Consider the following 26,736-nt stretch of genomic DNA (forward strand, 5'->3'; position numbering starts at 1 on the left):
TCGGCGGCGGGGGCAGAGGAAGGCGCGAAGGCCCTGCCCCGGCCCGGCCCACTGCGCCCTTGTGTGCACAGAAGGTGCAAGGAACAGCAATAACAGGCACAAATGCCGTCTGAAAGCTGCAGCTCTGCCTGCTCACCACTAACACAGTCACAGGATGGTTCCAGTGGGAAGGGGCCTTAAAGATCATCAAGTTCCAACCCCCTGCCCTGGGCAGGGACACCTCCCACCAGACCAGGTTGCTCAAAGCCTCATCTAACCTGGCCTTGAACACCTCCAGGGATGGGGCATCCACAGCTTCTCTAGGCAATCTGGGCCAGTGTCTCACCACCCTCACAGTAAAGAACTTCTTCCTAATATCTAATCTATATCTCCCCTCTTTCAGTTTAAAACCGTTACCCCTCATCCTATCGCTCCACTCCCTGATCAAGAGTCCCTCCCCGCCTCTCCTGTAGCCCCTTTAGGTACAGGAAGGGGCTAGAAGGTCTCCCCGGAGCCTTCTCCAGGCTGAACAACCCCAACTCTCTCACCCTGTCTCCATAGCAGAGGTGCTCCAGCCCTTGGATCATCTTCTTGGTCTCCTCTGGCCTCTGGGACATCCTCTGTACCCCAGCCTGATGCTGCGGGACTCAGGCTGTCTGTCTACCCTGCAGCCACCCTAGGGCAAGAATTAGAAACGGTGAAGATTTAGTTGAGATACATTTTTCTTCTCGAGTGAGCTGAAAAATGTCATTTGGGGTCACCCCACAATGATTTCTTGTATCGGAAACCAACTGTTTCATTTCAGAAATTACTGAACACATCTATTTTTTTGTTAATCTTTTATTATGATCACTTCATATTGAAAAGTAAAGAAAGGTTGAAATGAAACATTTTCCAATATTTCCCTCTGTTTTAATTTTGGGGGCCAAAACTCTCTGTTGAAGGTGGCCCATGCGTGTACATATATGCAGTCCCTCATAAAAAAACCTTCATTTTCCCACAAGTTATCATTTAGTGTTAAAAAATACTTACTGCACCCATCTCATATGGAACAGCCCGTGGAGAAAAGTCTTTCTGAAACAGGGGTTATGTGACACGACCTGCTCTGCTCTGCCTCAGTGTGCTCTCCTGCACGCCCTGCTGCCCCACGAATTGCTCCAGCCATGCTGGAACACCAGGAGGGTGTTCTCCACCCGTATGGAGAAGGTGACCAAGGGGCTGCGGTCACCCCTCCAGCCACGCTGCTGAGAAGCAGCCACCACGGCATAAAGCAGGGTGTGAGGAAAAGTGTGGCAAACAGGTCCCAGCACAGGGCCAGGGCAGCCCAGACCGAGCTGCAGCTCCCCGTGTGCCCGGCCCGAGCTCTGGTCTGTATCAGAAAGTTCATGCTTTTCTAAAAAAAAACCCCACAGTTTACAAACATATCTGAGAGTAAGCAACTCTGAAGCTATGAGTTTGCAGAGAAGAATGACACTTGCCTGTGGGGCTGTCAGCTGCCTGCAGCTCACATCTGAAAAATGCTCTAGTGCAAAATGGCTTGAGCCCAAGCTATTTAAAAAGAGAGCAGTGTTTAGGTACTTGGTACGTGCAACGAAGCTGATGGCAGTGTAATATCATTCATAGCCTCACACTCCATCTCCAGCATGTCAAGAGAAAGCATTTCCTACCACAGCAATGATCCTTTTGGAGCCCTGAGGAGATTTAAAAACCTTTTGTGAAAACATTAACTCTACTGAGGGCCATTTCATAAATTATAAAAATTGCACAAAATGGCTGAAGTGGTTACAAGGCACACAGAAATCCAAATTTCCTGGCTGTACAAAAGGCTCCTTTACCTTCACTTTCAAGACCAGAATTTGCAACCATATAAAATCCATTTCCCAGAGGTGTAACACAGTGAGCCTCTTAACACCAGAGCCACTGCACAGCTTGACAACACAGAAGTGTCCGCGGTGAGGAAACCCTGCACCGTGCTATAGGCAAAAGTTAGAAGAAAGTTTGTACTGGAACCCGGCCTTGAACAGAAATGTGAAACGATACCAGTCCCCCATTATGCCCACATTAAATTTCACTAAAGGTATCAGTTCTGTCAGCAATAAACCAATACAAAATTTCAAGAGTGAAATCTGCACAGCATCTTTGTTTTACAAACCCATCCTTGTCATGAGCTAATTTTGTCCTCTTTCAGTCTGGCACTACCCATCACAGCTAATGAACGAAAACAACTGTTACTCCATTTTTAGCATCACATGGATTAAACAAAGCCTCCTTAGCAAGGAGGTTCCCATTAATGAATTTTCCTCCAAGCAAAACCACAGCTGAATTGTGAGGTGCCCTTCTCTTGACCAGAGATACCAACCCGTGAGCCGTCAGCTTGAGGTGGAGAATAGAAGAATAAGAAAATCAATCTGAGAGTCCTTATGTAGGCAAAGCTCTTATTTGCTCTGGTGTTCAAACAAACACTGGAAGACCTGCCCTTCTATTTCAATGTTGCCCTGGTGCACCTGGTCTTAAGGCTATTATCTATGACTGAACTCCTTGAGTAATGACATTTTCACCAAGGAACAGAAATATCTGATCTGTAGCAATAACAACGAAATTCATCAAGAATTATATATGCCTATATGGGGACAAAAACTTCCAATCAAAGCTTAAAAAAATCCCCCTCCCAAATACAGCCTGGCAGTGAACAAGGACTGAGTCCTGCGAATCCACCTTGTGCTTGGCATCCCCCAGCCTGCTGGTACGTGACCGTGGCGGTGGAGCCGTTCCTGCTGCATCCAGTCCCACTGCTGAGAACAGATGACGTGCTGAGAACCTGTGAGAGCAGTCACGTGTGCTGCCCGCTTACGTGCCAAGAGCTCCTAAAAGATGCTGCTGGGGAAGATGGTTACATCTTCAACAGCTTATCTGCTAACGTTTCATTTGGCCTCTCTTCTACTGTATTTGCTGTATCATGAATGTATATATGTATAAATATGTATTATTTCCCTCTTTAAAAGCCTCTTTCCCCATTATCCATGATAATGTGGGGAGTTAGAGGGCTTTTTCTTTTTAAAGCGATTATGATTATGTGCAACCTTTGCTCCCGAGTCATTCACACAGAAAGCACAGACAAGCCCCCCTGCTGCGAGGTGACAGCTCTGTCTGGCTCTGCGGGGCTTTGGTATTCATAGCTCCAGGAGGTCATCACTGGAAAAAACCTTGACGGTGATGTGACCTGGCACCTCGGCTGCTTCTCGGCCGCCTCTCCCTCGGAGCTGCAGAGTCTGCTCTTCTCTGGGGTCAGCGTGTGAAGCTGCCAGCACTGCCTGTCCGAGGAACTGGTCACACAAGATGTTGCTGTTCCAGACCTAGAGACAAGGGAACAGAAATAAACCCAGCTGAAGCGGCGCTTCTCTCTCACTCCACCTGAAAGGGTGGTGCTGGAGGAGGCTCACCCCCATTAACCCCTTGAAAAAGCAGTGAGGAGGGGGCGTACATCTAAATTTAGCTAATTGTCTGTACAGCACGTGGGAGATTCCAGATTTGCATGCTCATTTACATACTCTATGCAAATAAGGAGCTAAATACAGCTTTTTGCTTTCTAGGTCACAGTCTGCCTAGAACAGGAATAAAAATTACTTGTTTGAGCTCATCAGCAGTAAAAACCTACACGCAATCAGCCTGTCTGTGCCACTCTGCCTCCTTGTGATCACCTCTGCAGCATCTTCAGTGCTTTTCCTCTGACTCTGTTAGAGCCAGGTCCATGCTGCTAAAGCAAGGGACAGCCATGGTTTTGAAGTCCTTGGACATGTCCTTTGTCCCTACTCAGGATGGGGTTGGGCACAGAGCAGGCAGCAACTGAAATGGTGTTCATAGTGAGGTTTGCTGCTGGTCTCACATGCTGGTCTTTGGTCTGTGAAGTTCATTAGTACTAACTTTCAGTTATCCTAGAAAAGTCAAAGTGTCTGAGCTGCATACTGCAGAGAGATGGGGTGAGGTCCCATGTGTTAATCAAATCTTTACGAATGATTAAACAATCCTGCACATGTCAAGAGCACAGACCATGTCCCATCAGCTATTGTATCAGTTCCCTCTAATCCATAACTACGGTCTGTGGTTTAGGGAACAACACTCCTATCATCCTCCTTCGATTTATAGTATATGTTGAATATACTTATTAGCTCATACTATGGCACAGGGGCACTACACACCAGTACTGCATCAGGCAGTGAGAAATCAGAAATGTATCTCTTCCTGCAACACAGTGCTATAAAGCTATTTTGATTTCTAGCACTGATGTGCCACAGTGAATTGACTCACAGATGCATTGTAATATCTCCCTATGCTGATGAAGAAGACATAGTCCTTAGTGTTTATCTAATACTAAACAACCGTGTGCATCAAACTGAAATGCCATTCCACTCTCCCAAAGTTTTCCTGGACAGCCTCATCTAAATACCAAGCTCTGTTTCTCCAGCTGGTGCTAAGCTAAACAGTATGGTCTTATTCCCACATGACTAGAATTCCAGATAAAAAAAAAAACCTTAAAAACAGCCTTGGCTGTGGTTTAATTTCAAACACTGACTCTGGACGACATTTGTTTTTTCTTTGTCTCTGTTTCGTCAGGTATCAAATGAGGTAAAAGGTAGTTCTGTACATTCCTTCAAAGCCTTGGGATGAACTATGCTTTCTGATCTCTAAGTGTCATCAGTTGCTGTTTTATGAAAAAGACCTGGACTAAAGAATCGTAGAGCAGCTGAATAGCTCCAGGCATACCCCAGGAGAGGGAGCAGAGGTTCTCACACTTCTATCCTGGGTATCAGCCATATGAAGAAAGAGTCAGCATCACATCAAGCCCAGTGATGTTGTGCTCCCTTTAGCAGCCCACCCTGCGTGGCTTATCTCACCTGGACAATGATAGGACTGTCGATGTTCTTTCTGTAGAAAATCACTTGCATGTCGAAGATGGCACTGGTCGTATCGTGTTGCACAGAGGAGCGCATGTTCTGCCTCTCACACTTGATAAGCACATAGGGATCTGCTCCTGAAACACAACCAGTAGCACAGCTCACAATGGCAGCTGAGATCTGACCAGAAACCCAGCAGAAGCAATCCCCTCCCTCTGCCTGGCAGCACCACTGCTACTGAGCACAGGAACAGGGTGCCAGCACTCATCACATCCACTGCTACCTGCCCAACACCAGCAGGGCTGAAATACCTCATTCTCCTAACAACCAGATCCTCAGAGCTGGAAACCACATGCCATTTGCTGTGAAACCAGCTCACTCCTAGACCGGGATTGTGATCTTTCCACATTCCCTTGCTGCACATCCTTCTGGCTCATCTAAAAGAAAGTCTTCAAAGTGATACTCCGAGCTCCCCAACACTGCTCTAGATGTGAGAGCCAAAATGCAGCTGTGCATACGCAATCTGATATGTAGCTCTGGGTGCCTGGGCCAAAATGGAAGGTAAAAACTGTTACTTGTCCACAATTCCTACAGAGAGCAAGGACAGGAACTGCACAGAACTGCTTTTAGATCACTGAATGCACATCTCAGTGCCCACCTTTAGACTGTCGCTATAGCTTCAAAGTGTTGTCTACTATATTCCAATATGAGTACTAGTGATAGGAGTAGTTTTCAAGAAGCGGTTTCTTTTCCAGAAAGTAAAATATTGCCAAATTGCAACAACATTTTGTAGCAGCACACTGGTTTGAACAAAGTTTTCTGTGGGAAACTGTCAAAGCAAATCCTCCCCAGTTTCTAATTTCATTCCTACGAACCTGAGACAATTTCTTTGGTCCTATCATTTGCATTGATGTGATTTTAAAGTTTATATTATCACGACATGTTTGGATCTATTACAGGTCCTAGTTTATGGTTTAAATTACATTTAAATCATATGTAACCAACAGAGACTATCCAACATTCTAGAAATGCTTTGTTGTTTTTACACTGAACATTTTTACTTTGTTATAAATGTAATATTTTCTTTCTATTCCAATAGGAAGCAAGAACCGATTTGGAAATACCATCTTTATCCTCAAATAGAATGGAACGTTCCACTTTCTAATTAACTTTTAATTAAACACAGGCACTACCATTTTTTTGTATTTCAACACAACTATTTCTGTCCATTCCATACGCTGTTAATGAAGGCATATCTGTTTTTCCACACCTTGCTACTTTTTAGACATGGATTTTAAATAAACCCACCGAATGTGGTACATATGTCACTTGTGATCATTTCTTGCACACATTTTGTCACCATCTACTTGAAAATGCCACCACTGGAATAACAGCCATAAGGCAGCATAATTTTAAGGCAGCTTTTGTTTTTTAACAATTCATAGCCAGGACGATTTTCCTCAAACATGTCACTCATTTACAGGCACAGATACCAACATCTCACGCAAACAAACCTCGTAACAGCTACATCCAAACCAGAAGGAGCTGCTTCCACTCACGAGAAAGAAACAGATTTTTCCGTATGCTGCACTATGATTACACCTGGCCAGACGTGCGAGAGGCCTGTTACCCTGACAACATCTCACACTTTCTATAGCAGGTAGCAGTGTGTTGGCTTTTCTGATAGGCAATTACTTTCTGTGTCACTGCATGTGTGGATTTAGCTCTGGGGCATGGGGCGGCACCACGCTGTGTAATCATCGATGGAAAGGCTTCCCCCTTTGCAAAGAGATTTGCAAAAATGGATCTGAATAGAATGGGGTCTTGCATGAAATGGTGTCAAGTACTTTGGCCGAAGGCAAAGAGCAAAGAAACATCTGATCATTAACAGTAATTAAGAAATAAAGGGCATATGAAGAGGTGGGGAAAGGACACAGAGCTTAAAGAGGTAACAGGCATATCTGTGGGATATGAGGGAGCTCTTAATGAAGGGACTTGCTAAGTGAAAGGAAAAGCTAACATTTGAAAGAAAGAGATTCAAATTCTCAGAAAAAGCTAGAAAAAAAGGAGGCAGAAGAGGAACATGAAAGGTACCTGCACAGCTTATGAAGGCATTGGGAGTGGTCACTGGTACTGGGAGGACTGGCTCCAGTTCCAGAACAAAAGAAAGAAATGGGAGAGCTGCACAGTGGGATGAGACAAGGGACGTTCTCACTATAATTGGCCCCATTCTTTGCAGCTCTGGGCCTGGTTTATTCACGGGCAGACAGAAGACAATGCAGAAAGCGCTATGAACATGGAAAAGCAACATCCTCATCATGAGCTGGGAATGAAAACAACTGGAGCTACTCGGGCAGTGGAAGGAGGACCGGGTTCAGCTCTCAGGCCACATATGAGTCAAGCCATGCCTTGAACACCATACTGAGCATAAACAACCATTCCATCTCAGTGCTACAGCCATGCTGCTGCATTGGAAAGTTTACGCAAGAACAGCACAGAGGAAAAAGCTGAAATCTGTAAAAGCCAGAAACACTTGAACAGTAATGATGTTTCTAAGGCTTAAAGAAATCTATGCACAGTAGTCTAAGGCTAACTTTTTTTTTCACTTTGAGAATTGGACTGAGGAGCTAACATTCACATCCTTCAGCACTGTACCAACCACAAAAAATCACAGAAAAAGTTCTCAGAGACATTCCCACTCTTCTCCAGTTTGGCCACTGGGCATGACAATACCTAGTTCAGAAAAGAAGTGGTGAAAGGCAATTAAATCTGCAAATTCAACATGGAATTTCAGTGGGAAGACTCAAAAATGCAAAAGGTGATTTGTTCTCAAAGATAAACTCTTGGAAAAAGAGTGACAGACAGTAGCAAGAGCGATTTTTAAAACAGACTTGGGAATGAGAGACAAAAATCTCTAAGCACACAGAGCTTCCTCATGTTCATCCAAACCTGCCACTGCGCTTGGCTCACAGATGGTTGGATCAACTTCAGAACAAGCTAACTCAAAAGAAGCAGCCTATATGCATTCAGAATTAAGCCTGTGCAGCTAGATTCATCCAATGTTCTTGACAACAGCAAACCATCCATTATTTTTTTCCAGACAGGACAATGGATCAAAGAAAATTGAGATTAAACAACCTTCCTCTGGCAGGGAGCAGCATTCTGATGACAACCAGCTCATGAACCAGGCTGGCTGTGCACTTGCTGCGCAACCTTAATTCTCTTAGAGTTTTGTTTAAGTAATTACTCAGAAATTTGTACGAAGTACAGCTCTCAGATGACAGTGGTGGGCTTATGTGAAGAACAGTGCATTCAAGTCTAAAATCCCACTATCCAGGTAATACCAAAAAGAGCTATCTTTGTTCAGGCTGCTCTTACTGTCCACAACTGCTTACCCCAGTGTCAGAGAATAGAGACATCCTCATGTTTTCAGGTTTGTCACAGGGATGTAAAGCTGCGTCTCAGTTCTCAGAAGCTTCAGAACGAATCACAACCACCTCCTTTATCACTAAGTTTTGTCTTCTCTCTATGCTAAGGGATGATAGTGACATCCCCATTGGCAGGTGGCTGGACAAGGGGGAATACTGATGACAGAGACTGAGCATAAGAAAAGAAACAGCTTGAGAGCTTAGATGCTGCAGATCAAAAGGTGAAGGACAAGTCAGGAAACCCTTATGAAATGCAGTGGGGCTAATCAGATACAGCAGTTCACAGAGGAACAAGTTGCCGTCAACCTTCACAGCAGAAAATGCATAACCTTTATGTGAGGTCCTCTTAGCAGCAGCAAAACACAACCACTTAATCTTCCTATTTTCTACTTGAATAAACATATTGACTGTGCCTAACCTGAAAGGAAACCTCTACTTGTCACTCCCAATGGCAATTGCTGTGTGGCCTCTTCCCTCATCTCACAGTACTGATTGGACAGGAGGCTGCTGCTGACTTTTAAGTCACATTCACATCAGGAAATGCTCCAGGAGTGGCAGGTAAGGCTGGTTATTCTGTAACTGCCCACGTGACTTCAAGGTCTAAATTCACTTCTGAGAAAGATGGTCTTTTTCGAATGCCTGGCCGTTATTTCTCCTTGAGATAAGCTTGGGAGAGGGTCCAGGCATGGATCCAGAGAAGCCAGAAAGAAGACAAGACATGACAAGGAGTTGCATTCTTTTGTGGCAGTATTAGGAAGCAATCTTAGAATACAGAATATTTAATGTCCCTGGACACAATACTTTCTAGTGTACATTTACAATCCACTCAGACAGTGTGCTTCAGGGAGTTTCTATATTCACTCTTTTAATCTACAAAAAAATAACCCAAATGTAAGAAACATGTACCATACCCAGCTTATTATGTTACCAAAAATGGACTCTAGTATCAACTGGGAGCTTTGCCAAATTTCCCAGCAAGGTGTCCTTAGAAGGCTGAGTGCCAGTGATGAGCGTTATCCTTGTCATCGCACAGCCTGATCCTATTGTGTAGCACAAATGTCAGCAGTGCACATTTGGCTTCATGGTTTTATTATTTACACTCTTTCCCTACTTAATTTGTCTGAAGCTGCTATAAGATGTGGCATTCTGCAAGGCAATCTATAAATGCACTCTGTGAGTTGGAGATACTTATAGGGAAAAAAAAGGTTAATAAAGAAAGATTCAAACAGGGATGTCACAGCAGAATTCAAGATAATGGGGAAGGTACTGAAGTGAAGTAACTTAGCTCTCCTTCAGTGCCCCCCGAATAGATGAGATTTGGAACTATAGGCTGAAAAGAGACAAGGGCTTTTACTGAAAGCTTTATGGTGATACAAAAAAGGAAAATATTTTAACTTTTTTGGTGACTCAAAGTCAAACACTAAGATTAATTTAGGTTTTGTGTTCGAAACCCCTTACGTTTTTGATGAATTTAAAAATGGCATGTTCTTTCACACAGAAAAATGGAAACACTTCAGAAGAAAATTGACAATGGTAGACTGATTTTTTGTCACTTGACCCAATTCTGCGGTTTTTTTCAGCAGATAAAATAATCAAGCACAAGTTTTGCTAAGATTTAAACAGAAAATCTGTGAGTCCATTTCCTATAGACAGTTCTTCCCACCACAGGTTACCTTTTCAATTCAGTCAGGGTAATCATCAGCCCAACTCTGGATGCTGAAATCAAAGTGGAAGAAGATGCTTCAACTCAACCTGACCATGTGTGGTAGTACTGGGTCCTAAAGGTATTTGCCCTATACTGTAGTTAGAATATCTATTAGATGTTGGTTTTAAGTCCTATTTGTGCGTTCCTGAGGCTCTGTGTCACAATCCTACAACAGTCTCTGAGCTGAAGCCTGGTCTTTGGCATCTGCAGGCAATTGTTTGTAATGATCCTGTCAAGGCTGCAATTGTGCTAAGGATTGTGAAATGCTAAAGGGTGGAGAATTGGCTTTTATTGCTTTACTACAGGGAATGGTAGAGAAAAATGTCTAAGGAATTTTAAAAGTAAAAAAACCCAACCCACCCTTAATAATGATAATGTCCTTCACAAGGCAAGAACAAGAACACACTGCCTCTTTTCAGTGCATGGCTCCACTACTCTTGTCACATACTGTGACCTCAGTCTCACCCATCCATCCTGCCTTGCTGAGAACATGGAGCCATACCCACTTGTTTGGCTGAGGTGTTTGTGGCTCCTGTTTTTCAAGAAAAGTACCAAGAAAAATTAAGGGAATCAATTTACTATATATCTCTTCCCTCCAACATTCCCATCCACTCAAGAGACAACCAGAATTAAAGTGGCTTTCACAGGGAAAAGTACCTTCAGCCACCACTCAGTGGGTGCCAGGAATAACTATGAAAATGGGACTGGAATAAAATTGCAGCCAGCTGATGGGAGAAATTTTGCAGCTGCTTTGTGAGACTGAAGATGAACTGTACTACAGGTCTAAGCCTAATGCCTTCTCTACCACAAGAAGTTAATGCAACTGAGCTCCACATCTTAAAGTGAAGAGAGCTGAAGAGTTATCTGGAGCAAACACAGCAGATGTTTCAGGAATCTCTTTAGTTTCCTGTTCCAATTTCACCATAGTATCTCTGCTCCGTTGCTTTCTTCCTACCAGCCACTCAGTGCTGAATGTGTCTACCTTCTTCTATTGCACTGGTCATGGAAAATGAAGGCTGACAGACGGAGAGTAGGAGTAGAAAATGATGAAGCAAATGGCAACTGGACAAGTCTCCTAATTAACCATCAACATCAGGTGCCAGAAAGACATTTTAGAGTCCTTCAGGACATTTCCTTTCATGTGTCGATACACAGTCCTGTACAAGTCATTTAACCTCTTCCTGTCTGAGTTTACCCAGCTGAAAACGGTTGTTTGAAAAGTGTTATTTCCTCCCTGAAGTGTTATTAAGCTTGTGGCAATGAATAACAAAGTGCTCTGAAGGCTATGAATGACGTTGCTGAGGTAAGTGTAATACACTTACATGAGTCTGTGTGATTCAGCAGTCTCCCTGGATATTTTCCATTTAGAAAACACATAACCTTGAAAGGTGAGTTTCTTACTAATCCCAAAAAAAGTTTCTAAGGAAGGTCTGGCTACTACGGCCCGTCTGGACCGGCATAGATGACACATAACTCTTGCTGGTTTACATGATCTTGTTCATGTGATCTCTCCTTTTGAGCAGATTTTACAACATGCTGAAAAAAATCCCATAGATCTTCAGTTTGTTTGGATAATTTCTGACTGTTTACATATCAACTCAGATCATCTTTAGATGACTGAAGAAGCCCCTCCTACTCTCCCAGGCTTGCTTTGCACTTACCGCCTGATCTGTCTTGCTTCTGTAAACCCTCTGCAGAGTGAATTTTGATTTGGGTGACTCTGCGTGGATAGCCACAAAGAAGACTCCAGCATGTCATTTTAGGCTTATCTGCCTTCAGCTCCCTGAAAAATCACAGGAAAAGCAACTGAAGCAACGAATATCAAGTAAACAATCAATGGCTGTGGAAATCTCACATTTTCAGAACATGAGGTTTGTACTCGTGCCTCATCTACTGCTTTGGAAATTTGTGGTACAGAAATGACAGACTTAAACAAAAAGAGAGCAAAGAAAAGTAAAGCAAATTTGTGTCATCTTTCACATGGCAGCAATAGCGGTGGAAAAAACCCTTTAATTATGCAAAATAAAATCAAAGTAGACAACCTCTGGTTTCAAAGGAGATGGTCAAAGAAATAAACAGTATCAACTGTAACTGCAAGCACCAGTGCTCAGTGTTCTGATCTAGAACTGGAGGCAACTACAAAAGCCAAACTAAATTGTAAAAATGGACTGATCATGCAAAAATCTCAGTGAGCCATCTGGAGATTCTTGGAGGTGACCCCGACCATCTCAAGGACCTGGTTCTGGAGTGATATGAGCTAGTGAGTCAGGGATATTTGAGGGTAACCAGACAACCATTTCTAAGGAGGTGAAGCCAATGTGGGCAGGGGAAGATCTCAAGTAGCTGTGAGCACAACCTACCTGAGTTTTGACGGCACATCTGTGAAGAGTCTCAGGATAAATTTTGTGATGATGCCAGGATGGTATGTAGTTGGGATAAGGACGTAACGGCCCTGCTTAAGGATCCTCCTCAAGAACACAGTGCGTGTGTTGATGTACAGAGATGTAGCCACTCTCTCCTGCACAGTCAGCTTGTGTAGTCTATAGCGTCTGTTATCCTCCACCTACAGCCACAGAGCAGTACAGGGATTAATGCAAGGAGGGACATCAGAGCTAACAGGCAGCATTTCCCCTGCACATCACACAGCTGTTCACAAGCGAAAAAGATGTGCAATAAATGCAAATGGTTTGGCACTGAAGCTGTGGCAGAGATAGTCCCAACGGGCAACCCAGTGGTCCAAATGCTAGCCAACACAGGCTTCCAAGCAGTGCTGTTCTGCACTTCACTGCATTGGTATATACCAGTACACCACTAAGGGGAGGTGAAAGTTTTGGACTGGCAAAGGCATGCTTACACTAACAGAGACATAATGCTACTGCAGACTTTTGAATACTTTCAGAAATGCACGCACACTCTGAGGACTCCAGCCGCTGAGCTACACTGCCATCTTAGATTAGTCTGGGATTTGTCTGCCTCCTTCCTCAAGCATGTAGAGAGAGCATTCCAGTCTTACATAGCAGGCTCTCGATCCAGATGCACACAGCTGTATTTATATTGCCCTTTCCTAAATACAAAACCATAGAATGGTTTGGGTCGGAAGGGACCTTAAAGATCATCGAGTTCCAACCCCCCTGCCCTGGGCAGGGACACCTCCCACCAGACCAGGTTGCTCAAAGCCCCATCCAACCTGGCCTTGAACACCTCCAGGGATGGGGCACCCACAACTTCTCTGGGCAGCCTGTGCCAGTGTCTCAGCACCCTCAGAGTGAAGACTTTCTTCCCAATATCTAATCTAAATCTCCCCTCTTTCAGTTGAAAACCAATACCCCTCATCCTGTTGCCACACTCCCTAATAAAGAGTCCCTCCCCATCTTTCCTGTAGCACCTTTAGGTACTGGAAGGCTGCTATAAGGTCTCCCTGGAGCCTTCTCCAGGCTGAACAACCCCAACTCTCTCACCCTGTCTCCATAGCAGAGGTGCTCCAGCCCTCTGATCATCTTCATGGCCTCCTCTGGACTCACTCCAATAGGTTCCAAGTCTTTTTTATGTTGGGGGTCCTTAAGTTTTTTTTCTAAGCCTTGAAGCTGTGCTTAAATATTAACATCCTCTTCAGGGAAGTAATATTTGCCACAGCACAGTTAGAATATAAACCTATTTCCTAAGCAGCTCCTGGAGGCAAAGACAGCCTTTTTAGTAGTTCTCATTTGTCTTCAGATAATTTAGGCTATGGTCTTCCAAAGGCCTTTAGTCATGATAATGAGCCTGGTGGGTTATAACACTTATGAAATAGAAAAATTATTCAACAAAAATGAAGACAGAGCATTGATACTTTTCTGAAGGTGTGATTTTCTTTTCCAAGCCTTTCCAAATCAGATATACAGGCATGAGCAAGGCAAGGTAAATTATGCTACTTTCTGTAATGACACTTTTCAGTATATGTGGTTAAGAGGTGATTGTCAAATGAATAGGTGTAATGCAGATGTCAGTAGCTCTCTAATTGAATGTTAAAAACTGACTATTTTTTTGGGTATAGACTAGGGGTATTTTTAGGGTGTAGGGCCATAGACTCAGTGTAGTCCCACTAGCTATAGCAACAGATGATAAGATAAGCCAGATCCTCAGAGAAAAAGCAGATGCATAGCTGTTTTTCTTGCCTTCCTCCTCCTTTCAGTTCGTATGTTTTCATTTTACTCATTTTGCCCTGGGAGTGCAATTAAATTACTGTTTGGGATCCCTTTGGTTTCTTTTCACATATGCCCATTTCCTACTCACTACTTTGGCTTTTGAAAACACTCTTGACTCTTTTTTTCTAAGAGGCAAGAGAAAAACTGCAGACTTTTCAAACTCATTCACTGGGCTGCATTTGCTGATGAAATGGAGGCAGGAGCCTCCAGTGGGGAGGAGAAAAAACCCTTCATGTTTCAAGCATTAATATTTTTTTTGTCTTTCTCTGCAAAGCTTAAAATTCTTTTGCAGTAGGGAAAAATGACTTATGCTTCTGTAGTTCAAACAGATATTGACTTGAAGTAAATTCAATTTAGTTCAAATAGTCTGTCTAATATCATCACTGGTGACTGAGTGCAGTACACACACGAAGCTCATGTAGAGAGAAGAGCCAGACCCCACCATGATAATCGTGCCAAAGATCTCAGTGACAGGATGAAGCAGAAGAAACTCTGAACCAGGAGTGCAGCTGGCTGCCTACCTTGAATATTTCAAAGCCAATTGGGATGCTGTCTCCTTTCCCTTCTTTCTTGTATTTGCGGCGATCCTCCTGTTGCAATGAGACCAACACTTTGTCCTCAGTCTTCTTAATGTCAAAGACGTACTAGCAGTGAGAGAAAAGACAGTAAGCTGTTAGAAATGCCTTAGGATACTGAGGATAAAGCCATCACTGAGAAAACACGTGCATACAAAGGAGGCAAATGAAAATACATTTGGGGGTGGTAGGACAATTCTTTGCGTTAACAGACATTCCCAGCAATTCGCAGCTGAAAATTAATGCTAGTAATAAGGATCTTTAAACCAAAAGTATCAGAGACACTGATAAAGGACATAAAGGACAGCATGAGACTATTATAAAATAACTGCTGAGTCAGCAGAAGAGAACACCTCCTCTGAAAGCAAAAGACAAAAGATTTTCTTTAGATATATATAAATCAGGAGTGAGATAAAATAAACCATCAGATTCCAGATGGGTCTTTGAATTTTTTAAACGTCTTTTAACTTGAATATATAAACAGAGCCTGTAAATTTCAAACATCTTCATCTAGGACCTGCAAATGAAGGAATCTTCCAAACCATAGTTAAAAAAAAACCATTTGTTCCACATCTATTTAATATAAGAATGACAGGAACGCTCATTTTGGACTTTCTCAGTTTTCCTGAAAGTCCTAGGAATACCCACTAAAAAGGGCTAAGAAAGACTCCTGCATCTTTAACATGCAAATCTTTCATCTAAACTGTTTAAACCAAACTTGAACCAATTTAAGTTTAAGACCAATCAAAAGAAATTATTTCAAGCTAAAGCAGCAGTTCCCATCTCAATAAAGCAGACTTGAATTGCTTACATTATTAAGCATCACTACCAGACCAGTTCACGGGTAGGTATGTACCCTTTCAGTAGACCAGAAAGGGTCAGACATGTGTTTCTTTATATGACAAAGAATTAAACACTCAAATTTGTTCACTATTAGAGATTCCTTTAAATTTTGTCTCTTTCTTGCATACAGAGGGCAAATCTGAGTTGTCAGAACCAGTGGAGGGGAAGAGGACACTATTTATGCCAAGTTTAGACAGATGCTGTATTCTTTCATCCTTGAAGACCTTTCGATGTGAAGCAAACAAATAAAAGCATAAAACTGCAGCAATGCACAGCTGGGAACTGTGTTCTGATTTAAGAACAGAACACAGCACCGTGTTCCGATTTAAGCCAAAATTCTCTGACAGCATGAAGAGGAATATCATTAGTGGTACAACTGCCCCCTCTTTGCTCCTCCAAGAGCTGCTAAAAAAGCAAATCCTCATTGAACTTTGCTCTGAAGTAGGTACTGAGATTGCCTTAGTTACTGTAATGACTTCATCTCTCTGTGGTTAGAGCTCTGCAGAATAAGGCAATATCTCATTTCTCCTCCCTGACCCTCGCTGTCTCAGGCAGTGTTACACCCACATGGAGGAAACACTAACCTCTAGCAGAGTTGGCTGAATCACAGCAGTATTGGAAAGAAAGTCAATACCTTCCCAAGCCTCTGGGCTTCATTAGTTGTTCAGAGTATTTACAGTCCAGACCGGCCTCCTACAGAACTACTGCTTGGTATTCTGGGCTGGCTGGTTTTTGGTACAAATTCAATGCTTTGTACTCTTATTTGTGTACTATATCAACATTGTGACAGAGAAAGCACAGGACCCTGAAGAGAGTCCTAGGGCTTTCTTGTAAAGAGCCTCTGCAGGGAGAATTTAAATAGCAAGAATAAAGATGCAGCAACACCTAGTAAGGCACACTTTAATTCTTGTCCCTGTTGAACATACGCAGTGTTGCCTTGTCAGAGAGCCTAGAGTGTTCCAGGGCAACTGGAGGTGTGGAAGGGGAACTGTGAGAGTACAAAAGGAGCTCTCTTGGTCTGATGAGATGCATGAAACTCTGATGATCTTTGATCTGATGACATTTCAGCTGTTCTAATGGGTAACAATCTGGAAATCAGCAGGTGACCACAGGAATACATTTATACTGGACTTAAATTCCCTTATTTTAAAGGGACTGGAAGTGTCACAGTCCGTCTCTGTAAAGATAATCACAGGAGACCTCAGTGTCAGGCATTTCACTCAGGAAGAACAGACAGAGATTATCTCTAGACCGTGGTAGTATGTGCCACACTAATTTATAACAGCCCTAAGCTAACATAAATGTGTTCCAGTGCTGCTATTAAGAGCCTTTTAATCAACTAGCCTAGAGATAACACTGGAATAAAAAGAACTTCCATTGCATCAGGCATTGCACTCAACCGTAACATGTATATTTTGTTCTCTGTTGCAGCTAAACACTTACAAATGAGACCCAGACAAGCACTTGGAAAACAGCCAGAATCATACAGGGGAATATCTGAATAAAATCATCCTCTGGAAATGAGGCACTGAGAGAAAACGGAGCAGTGAAGAGCTGCTTCTCCATCTACACCTATATGACAGGACAAGCTGGGAGCTGAGATTCATTCCCGGTCTGAACAGCAAAGGCTGCACTTCTCTAATATCCTGCTATGAAAATGGAGGGGTGCAGATAGAAACCTCCCATTCAAGTGCAGAGAAGCAGACATAAGAACATCTTGAATTAATCCAAAGTATGTGGTGAATTACAAAAGAACAGAAAGGTCAATTTTCAAAGTAATAACTAAAGCAGTAAGCGCCCAGATCTCATTGACAGTAACGGAGGTTTTATGCCTGAATTTCCATGCACTGGGATGAAAACATACAAGACCAAGAAGGGCAGGAAGGTGAGAAATGGAGTAAGAATGGATGAACAGATAAACTGAATAGCTTGCAAGTTACCAGGTAGGATGAGACAAGGAAAATTCTGTAATGTTGATGAGAGGGTGAGCTTGGAGAAGAGACTAGATACTTTCAGAATCTTAGATTAATGCAAAGTATACTTTAGTTAGTATACTAACTAAACACTGTGAACCAAATCCTCAGGCTGTTCATGGGTGTTAAGTGAATTGAGTTCTGTATTTAGAAAATCAGACTTGCTGCCTTCCTACAACTGGGAAACTGAAAGAAGTCTGGGCAGAACTTCACTAATCCTGGTGTGTCTGACTCATCAGCCCCAAACATGATCAGTCCTAAACAAATGTCTAAACTCCTCTGAGATATTTCAGAGAAATCACTGAAACATGCAGCGAACCAGCGTAGTCCCAGAGGACAGGCACTGGCAATGAGATTTCCATCAAGTAGTCACTGCCAACTCCTAAATAGGGTGGATAATTCAGAAGCCCTAACTAATGCGGATACACTTCAATACCTCAAAAAATACAGTGATTCCCACCTGGGGATTCTGCAGGAAGGTCTCTTTGTTATCAAAGCATCCACCAGAGCGATTTAGCAGGGGCTCTGAGTTCTTTGCCCAAGCTCCATGCATCATTTTCTTCTCCCAGGTCTTGTGGATACTGAAGTAGGAGGTATTTACAATCCGGCAGATGTCCACATCAGTGAAATTCTTACACCAGTCCTCAAACGTCATCCTGTTCCATGGAACACAAGGAAAGTCATGGTTTATTTAAAAATAGACAGTGATACTCATGCAAATAGCCAAAATAACACACGAAATCTTCCAGTAATTTCAGAGGAGGCATTGCTCAGCTATTCAGAGGACAACTGATTCACTGGAAAGCTCTTCGTGTGGAAATACTTGTGAGGCCACACTCACACTATCTTGGAACTTAATTCAGAGAAATATCACCTCAGTGTGTTTAGTCAGCTCTGGATTTGTTCAGTTGCAGCACCTATATCTAAAGTATAAGTTGTAGCTACCAAGCTGGATTTGGTAACATATATTTTGCAAAGATACTATTTGCAACCAAAGCACTATCCACTCCTTATTGTGATGGTCCTTATTGTTACATCACAACTCAAACCCCTGTACTCTGGACACAGGTTTTATTTAGCACCATCTCAATGCCTGTGCCTGCTAACATGACAGACTGGATTGCAGAACAGTTTAAAAACATTCACCTCCTCTAACAGCTGGGAATCTCTGAACTACCATCATGTCCTGGCTTATTAATGGCCCAGAATCAAACCCTACAGCTGGCTTCCGGTTGCCAACTCTGACAAAGTCAAGCAAACAGAAGACTTTTCATACTGAGCCCTACCAGCACACTTGATGCCTACTGAAGAAGTTGCTGGACTGTCTTAGTGTACCTAAGCTAATTATTAGAAGTCTAGAGATTCTGTAGAGAATGAACACTTCTTCTGCCCATGCTGGAAAACACTAACAAATATCAAAATTCATTGGCTGCAATTGTACTTACAGATACCTCAGCCATGGTTGACCTAGAAATCCTACAGATGGGCATGATAGTCAGTAAACAGGATTGACAATGCGTTGAATAGTTGGCTTTCTGTCATGTAAACCAGCACATGTTGTCTTTGATTCTGAGCAAATGTCCTAAATATAGATAATGGATTTTGAAGGTGTCTGAAACTTACATTTACCAAGGGCTACTAATTTTGTTCTACTAGTTTTTTCTGTTCTTCTCTGTTTCTGTCTGAAACAGACTTGTGCCAGGACTGGATAATCATTTGGAGAAGTTCTTTTCAAGGCTGTTAAATGGCAGAATTAAAAAAAAATTACATGGAGTAACCAGTATCTCCAAACCCTTCATGTGACTTCCACTCACCAGAACTCTCCATCATTCTCAAGAGTGAGTCCCAAGCTCTTACGTTCTGAATCGCTGACTTTCTTCCACTCCTCAGAACTAAAAGGAAAAAGAAAAAAAAGAGGAACAGAACAACAAAGATGATTAATACATTAAATACTTGTTATAAAGGTAACATTGGAGTACTGAAAGGACAGATGATATTCAGGAAAAAAGTGTGGGGCTTACGGGAGGAGTTTTAAAACATTAATTGATGTGAAAGCTACTAAAAAATAAAAAGATGAATGAGAAATTGGTACAACTAGAGCAGAACCTTATTGATTTCCTTTGTCACAGCCTCCCATAGGACACTTAGACACCTGGTTTGGAAGGTCATATGAGATTGATTCTACTCCCTGAGGGCTCTTCAAAAGAAACCTGGTTTTCCTCCTCAGGAGCTTATTGAACACTTCACTTAGACCAGAGTATTCTCTCTGTCTTTCAATCTCCTTAAATAAAACAGGCCTGAGGTCTGAGATTTCCCCAGACAGCCTTTGAGAAGAAATTGTTGCAGCAAGAGCCCAGTGCCCAGTTTCCAGAGTAACACTACACTGCACAGACACTTCATTGCCTGCATTAGCATCTAACTTATGTGCTCTGCATTGTCCCCTGGAGGCACCTGGCTCTTCCCCTGACTGCAGGGGAGCACAGGATCTTAAATGCAAGCAGTCTGATGCTTAAATCAGGACACGTGATAGAAGACAACACAAGCCCCTTCCCTAATGTGTTCATCAGACAAACAGAGCCACAATTCCTCACTCCCTTTCCAAAAGTACTTGGAGGTTAAAGTTGAAGGTGGCTGGCAGGAGGGAAGGGAGGCAGCTTGCCATAACAGACATTTTTTTAACATATTTGGAAATTCTTCTTTTAATTCTGTTAGGCCAAAAACTATGGGCCAACCTCAGAGTCCTTAGTGCTTCCACTGGAAAGAGTGGCAACTGTGCCAAGAAAAGGGCTAGTGGGGAATCACAAGGGCTTAAGTTAAACAAGACACAGTAGCTCTTCTGCTCATTCTTCGTATTTCACCTGAACCAAACTCTTTGAAAGTAACAGATTTTTGCTAGCTAAAGTATGGAAGACAAGAACTTAATATGCTGTTGTTAAGAACATTGCATTATTAAATGCTAACAGTGGCTGGTAAGCACAGTGTTGAACTATAACATCCTAGTTAAATGTATTTCATGTGTAAATTGCCAGTGATGGAATACATCCCTTCCAGCAATCATTTCTCTCTCTGTAGGGGTGCCTGCTAAGCTCCTGGCCCACATTAAAATTCAGTAGAAAATAATTCAAGAAATCACAAATGTGGCAATTTTACAGCATTTTTCACCAGTCACTTAGATTATCTGAGAATATAAGACTTATACCATCCACAGCAGCTAGCAATTACAGATGAGAAACTGAGTCACAGACAAACTCACTGGTGAAGCTGGGAAAAAACCTCACATTCTTGACTCATCACCTTAATTGCAGGCTATTTTTCTACTCATGCTCCAGTGTGACAGAACAATGATGTATACAGTAACCTAAAGCCCAGGAAGCCATAACCTCCTGGCACCTCCAGAATGTGTTCATTTGCTCAGAGAATGCTATATTTGGGAAGAGATGGCACAAAGGTTCAGCCATCATGGAGTATTGCAGACTAACGCGTCTCAACAATATTTAACAATGCATCTAATGTCCAGTGGCCCTGATCACAGTTTTATTCATTTGCACTGGATTTGCAGCACTTACGTGTCACTCCAGGGGCCGTTCCACTCTCTTTTTCCCCAGGGATTCCTCAGCCTGATCATGAACAGCTTTTCCGACTTAAAAGAGAATAGGAGCCTTTCTCCAAGACGCAGCTTCCGAATTGCAGTCACTGCATAGGCATGGCCAACGACAAGACCCATCTCTGTCTCCGCTTCATTGGTACTGCCAGAGGAAGCCTTTAGCACCAAGAATGACAATTAAACAAAGAACTTGCATCACTGAGGACACTTGACAGCTATGCGTTCAAGGGGCAGGAATGGGGAAGGGCTTGTTTTCTTTCACAGAGCTGCATGTTCCCTTCCCAAGTGATTTGACTATAGAGGAAAACAGCAGCACTGGGGCTCACAACTAGCAGCTCACTAGTTTGATCTTCTGCATGATAGCGCCAGACAAGTCCTAGAAGGCAGAAGCCCAAAGCATAGGAGAATACTGCCTGCTACAGCCATTCAGTCCCCTTCTGACCTCGGAGAGTTAAAGATTGGGCTGATGGACAACCTTTATCAGCCATTCCAAAAACTTGTCATCTTTACAAAATGGGTCTTCTGGATAACGATGACTGTGCTCACACATAGCACTGTCTGGTGGTGTCCTCAACAAGACACTTCCTAAGGCCTAGGGATTTAGCTGGTGAGTCCAGTGCCTGTTTCTGTATTGGGGTAAATTTGATACCCAGGAAGAACTACTAGCAGTGGGTAAAAATAGAGGGCAAGAGGGCACAGGCAAGAAAACGTTCTAGCCATTTGTCAAACCTGGCCTGTACCTCACTCGTGACCTGTCAGGCCTCTCTTACATGGCAACTGGCAGATCTGCAGGCTTTCTTAGGAACTCAGTTTGCTCCTCATAAACTCCATGTAAGAAGCCTAGTTTTCAGCAGTTACCAGGCAGGAAACTGTCCTGCTGGATGATGTAGGCCTGATCAGATGCTGATCTAAGAACACATAAAAATTGTCAAGCTCTGAAAAAGACCACAATTGCATTTAATGCATCCAGTTCAAAATCTCCAAGGTACATCTAAAACCAGAAAAGCAGTATCATACAAAGATGTTGGAGTTGCTTTGAATGACTGGCTCTTTACAAAGCCAGTACAATGCTGCTTCTGAGCAACACATCCCAGGCAGGATAGTGGAAAAAGTAAAGCTGAGTCAGTGCCATAACCCTTCTTCTGAGCCAGAAACTATCCAAATGGGTCATGCCTCTGGATTCATCACACCCTGGTTGGATCCAGCATGGACGTCTTTGCACTGAGCTGTCTCCAGTTTCTCTCACCTATATGGGGCTACAATCCACTGGGACTCAAGACACTCACTCCCTTGGACAGCAAGGATGGAAGATTTGACTCAGTACAGATCCCTGTGTGTAAACTTGTAATAACCTAATTAAAAGCTCAATGATCAAGCAAGCCTTTGCTCTGGGGGAGAGAGATGGACTTATTAGAGTTATGAAATGCACACAGTACTTTCTCAGATATTTTTACCCATTCCACAATTTCTCTGGTGTAAACACACAGGGTCCTTCTCCTAAGGCAGGTGTTGTACTGATAAAACAGTGTTCAGTCCCCAAAGATAAATCAGAAAAAAAAAAAAAAAGTTAAATTATATCAAATTGGAACTGACAGATGGTCTGGCAACTGTAAGACTTTCACCAAGACCTCTGCCTTTCACTGACAACAGCTCCTAAAGAATCAGCTCATGTGTTACACCAAGACTGGCTGACATTTCCAATGGGTTTAGGCTTTCTCCAGTGTAACACTTTCACTTGCATTTTTCACAACTAAAACCAAACAAGAGTCCTTGACAGAATGGGAGTCTGTAACCTCTCCTGCTGCCATTGTTATCCCCCAGGCTTTTCTTACTGCTGGGCTGCCTTTCCCACCTCATTCTGAAGAAATTTATGTTTTTATTTAAATGAGATATTTAAACATCTACTGTCTGTTCAAATTTCTAAATGATGAAGCTCCGGGCTATTTTGCAATCCAAAGGAAATGATGACATATTTGTAAAGCAGCAATGAAGCCACTTGAATATTAAATATTCTATACCTAGCAAGCTTCATTGTATGTATAATACATCTATCAAAAAGTGATAAATGCAGATGAGTTAAGCCAAACCAACAGGAACAGCCTCTGTGTAATCAATGTTTAGAAGCATCCGTGTTTAATTTGACAGGGCGAAATATAATGCCAGGAAGAACTGAAAGCATTACAACTGTCTAATTAACTGCTTTTTAAAATACAACTCCCTCTACTTAGCCTATCTCCTCATGAGATCCACACTAAGAAACTGAACGGCCTTATTATTTGGGAGCAACCTATCATCCCAGAAACAATGTTTACAACAACAATTCACATCAGGAAGTCTGGTCTGCCAGCCTGGTCAGGCAAACCAGATGGAATTCTTTCTAAATAAGAATTCAGACCTTGTGAAAAGGGTAAAACAAAGAACAAAGACCTAGAGGAATTTGTTTCAGAGCAGATGCCTGGTGTTGCTGGGAGTGACAGTTCAGGACTCCTGTTCTATCCCAGCTGAGTTCTCACGTTCAAACTCATCTCCCAGAAGGTACCATGTGTGTGTTCCTCTTTGGTACCACAGCTCTGGTGCAAAGCAGTGCATGGCCAGGGCCAGCTATACAGATAATGTTCTCAGGCATCTCCAAACATGACTGATTTTCTGTTGTTCTAGACAACTCCACAACTACCATGATACTTGCAAGACTTTCTGAATGAACCAACATTTGGGGGTCCAGTTTACCATGGATTTAGCACTTACACTACAGGCATGAAATAGTTAAGTACTACAGTAATACGATCTTAATTTCACAGACTGGGAAATCAAAGCAAAGTATTTAGGTGATTTAACTAAGTCCACATAAGATTAGCCTTAGCTAAGATCTTGAATTAGAAGCAGAGGGAATAAGATGCTGAAGTGCACCTAGGTGCCACCCCTGTAACTTCCAGAGAATGATCCCTTTCCTGCAGATTGCACTTTAAAAATAATTTAAAAGCAATCTTTTAGGAAATATTCATGTGTCATGGCAGTTTGTTAGCCCTCCATATGCAGTAACAGTTTCAGACAAGGTGACAATTTCAGTGCTATGCCGTCACGGCCTGACATGGCAGACTTGTTTCTTTCGACTGGTTTCTCTCCTGTGACAAGGGGCCGTGCAAAGCCCTTGTATGCCTGAGGTCTGAGAAACATAGAGCATCCCTTGGGAGCTAATACTCATCTGCCTTCTAGCATCTCAAGTTAACAGACTTGAGGAAGAGGAAAATCTTCCACAGAAGGCAACCCTGTATCACTCTCGGGGAAGCCGTCCCCTCTCTACTGACTATGGGAACTTCGGGGTTATGGCCTCCTAATGTAGGCACCTGAGTTACTGCCTCCCATTAGCCAGCATAGCCAAGCTTTGCTGGTTAATTCTTATTAACAAACAGTAATACTTGGATAACCAAGCAAGCTAAGCCTTTCAGCTCAGCTCCAGTATTACACTGAAGAGACTGCATCATCACAACCAGAGTCAAGAAGTCTTAGCAGCTCAGTGCCAGCAGAACTGTTTTCTGTAAACAGATTTCCCTAAGAAATAAAGAAATTAAACGCTGCCATCTGGCCTGTAAATTAGGGCATTCTAGGTGGATTAACCTCGGGTCAATACACAACTGTGACCATTCAGAAAGAATAGCATTTCAGATCCACAGTAAAGTGCCAGCACAAATGGCTTTGCGGTTCTCTGATCGTATTTAGTGGCTCATGGACTTGTACTTGGCCGACAGCACTGCCAACTTGCTAGCTTTTTACATACATAGCTTTTCCAAAGCATACAAATGAAGGACGTACTCAATATACTTATACTAGTAATAGTATTTTTTCATTCAAATAGATTTTTTCATTCAAATTAACTCTTAAAATCCAGCTCTCTGTACATACCGCAATGTAACAGCTGATCAACCCGCCTCTTTTATGCACCTTCAGCAAGTCTTCAAACAGTTTCATCTGCTCAGAAATAATCTCACCATATTTGCCCTGTACCAAATCAACAGATTCTGCCACTGCTCCAGTGAAATCCACAATTGCATCTGCAGCACTGCCTCCATCTAGGGCCTCATAAGATCCAGCCAGCCTGGAGGTAACACAGAACATTCTCAGTTAGCAAGTGACTGTTAGAAGTGCTCTAATTTGGCTTGAATGTAGGTCTCACCAAAGAAAAAACAAAGCAGAACTAAACAAAACAAAGCAGTAGATTGCAGTCAAACCTTTGCTGGTTTTTAGGAAAGGAGTCTAATGATCCTTAAGGCTTTGGGCTGCTGAAGTACAGTGCATTGCACTCTTGTATGATTCACATCCTCCATTCAGGTTAAAGGAGTTTTTCAATCTTTTTTAGGGTCTCTACTAGCATCAAACCTAAAACCTATGATATGATAGAGCTGAAAGACAAAAGAAACAGAGGGATAGAAGGGACAGCATTGAGGACTAAAAGGACAATGAACTAGCTCATACTTTGCATAAGCTTTCTCCAATAATGCACTCCAGAATTCATTTTTCACATTGGAATGGCAGTAGATCAACTTCCCGTCCATTGTTGGCAGCAGATCATCAACAACCACTTCTGTCCATTCTCCAAAGCACCAGAAACGGAAACGGAAAATCCCAGCGTATTTCTCTGGTTTTTTAGGGTCCCATTCTTGTTCATCAAAGTCTGGAATCACCTGAGAAACCATGCAAGGGAAAGTTCACCAAATGCTCTATGTTAAGATTTATTCAGAGGGCAGACTGCCCTGGAGCATGCACCATGCTGGTATTCAGCTTCATGAGCACTTGACCTTAAACAGATGAAGCAGTGAAAAAAAGAAGGTGAATTTAGTACAAAGTCAAATATAGTCCCACTTCAAAGAATCTTTTAGGAAAGTAAAATTCAAATTGACCGTCAGAGAAAGGCAAACAGATCCTATTGCACTCTCTGGCTTTCCTATATCTCTTCTTTGTGCTCAATGGGACTGTGGAGTGGCGAGGTCTCCTAACATGAAAAATGAACTTCTAAAGAACGGGAAGATTTGAATCCACCAAAATTCACAACTCCTCAGAAGCACATTAGTCCTAGAGGGAAAAACATTGGCTGATAGGCAGAGAAACAACCAAGGTTTATTAGCTTTATTTCATGCACCAAGCACATTGATCACCTACCTGCTGCCAGAGGGTCTTCCTCAGAGCCAAGCAGGAGCATGCAGCCACAAACCAGCAGTTGCCCAGTATGCCTTGGTGTAAGTCATGGGAGCTGATTCCATTCACAAATAGGTGGGGGTCTTCACAGAGGTCCTAACAAAACAAACCAGAGATTACTGGAGAATCCACTCCAGAAATGATCACAGCATCCTTCCAGCTATTCCTCTCCACACTAGTTCTGCATCACATTCACACTGAAGCGTGGAGTGTCTGCACCACCAAGTTCAAAAGCTCTCTGTCACTGACTATATTTGAAAGTCAGGGTATCCAGGATTATTTAAATTCTTACAAGTAGATCACGTTGCTTTATCTAAACACCGGGATTTGCCAATTTTTTTGCCAGAGTTCCTAGTTCTGCCC

The 26,736-nt window shown here is 42.7% G+C and overlaps 1 protein-coding gene across 2 annotated transcripts in view; it reads right to left on the reverse strand.

Annotated features, from left to right (window-relative positions):
- Window positions 1-519: 519 nt before the first annotated feature.
- Window positions 520-26,736, reverse strand: part of CAPN6 (calpain 6) — a 63,505-nt gene continuing 37,288 nt past the window's right edge. For both annotated transcript variants that reach the window (XM_014954886.1, XM_014954885.1), the window contains 11 exons: window positions 26,338-26,469; window positions 25,654-25,862; window positions 25,084-25,276; window positions 21,146-21,339; window positions 19,394-19,471; window positions 18,040-18,235; window positions 14,710-14,832; window positions 12,365-12,567; window positions 11,666-11,787; window positions 4,872-5,008; window positions 520-3,332 (listed from right to left, as the gene is read on the reverse strand). In XM_014954886.1, coding sequence (XP_014810372.1) covers window positions 3,150-3,332; window positions 4,872-5,008; window positions 11,666-11,787; window positions 12,365-12,567; window positions 14,710-14,832; window positions 18,040-18,235; window positions 19,394-19,471; window positions 21,146-21,339; window positions 25,084-25,276; window positions 25,654-25,862; window positions 26,338-26,469 — 1,770 coding nt within the window. In that variant the 3' untranslated portion in view covers window positions 520-3,149. The remainder of the gene's footprint in view (window positions 3,333-4,871; window positions 5,009-11,665; window positions 11,788-12,364; window positions 12,568-14,709; window positions 14,833-18,039; window positions 18,236-19,393; window positions 19,472-21,145; window positions 21,340-25,083; window positions 25,277-25,653; window positions 25,863-26,337; window positions 26,470-26,736) is intronic.

The sequence above is a fragment of the Calidris pugnax genome, unplaced genomic scaffold (genome assembly GCF_001431845.1).
Source record: "Calidris pugnax isolate Ruff unplaced genomic scaffold, ASM143184v1 scaffold38, whole genome shotgun sequence".
Lineage (NCBI taxonomy): Eukaryota > Metazoa > Chordata > Aves > Charadriiformes > Scolopacidae > Calidris > Calidris pugnax.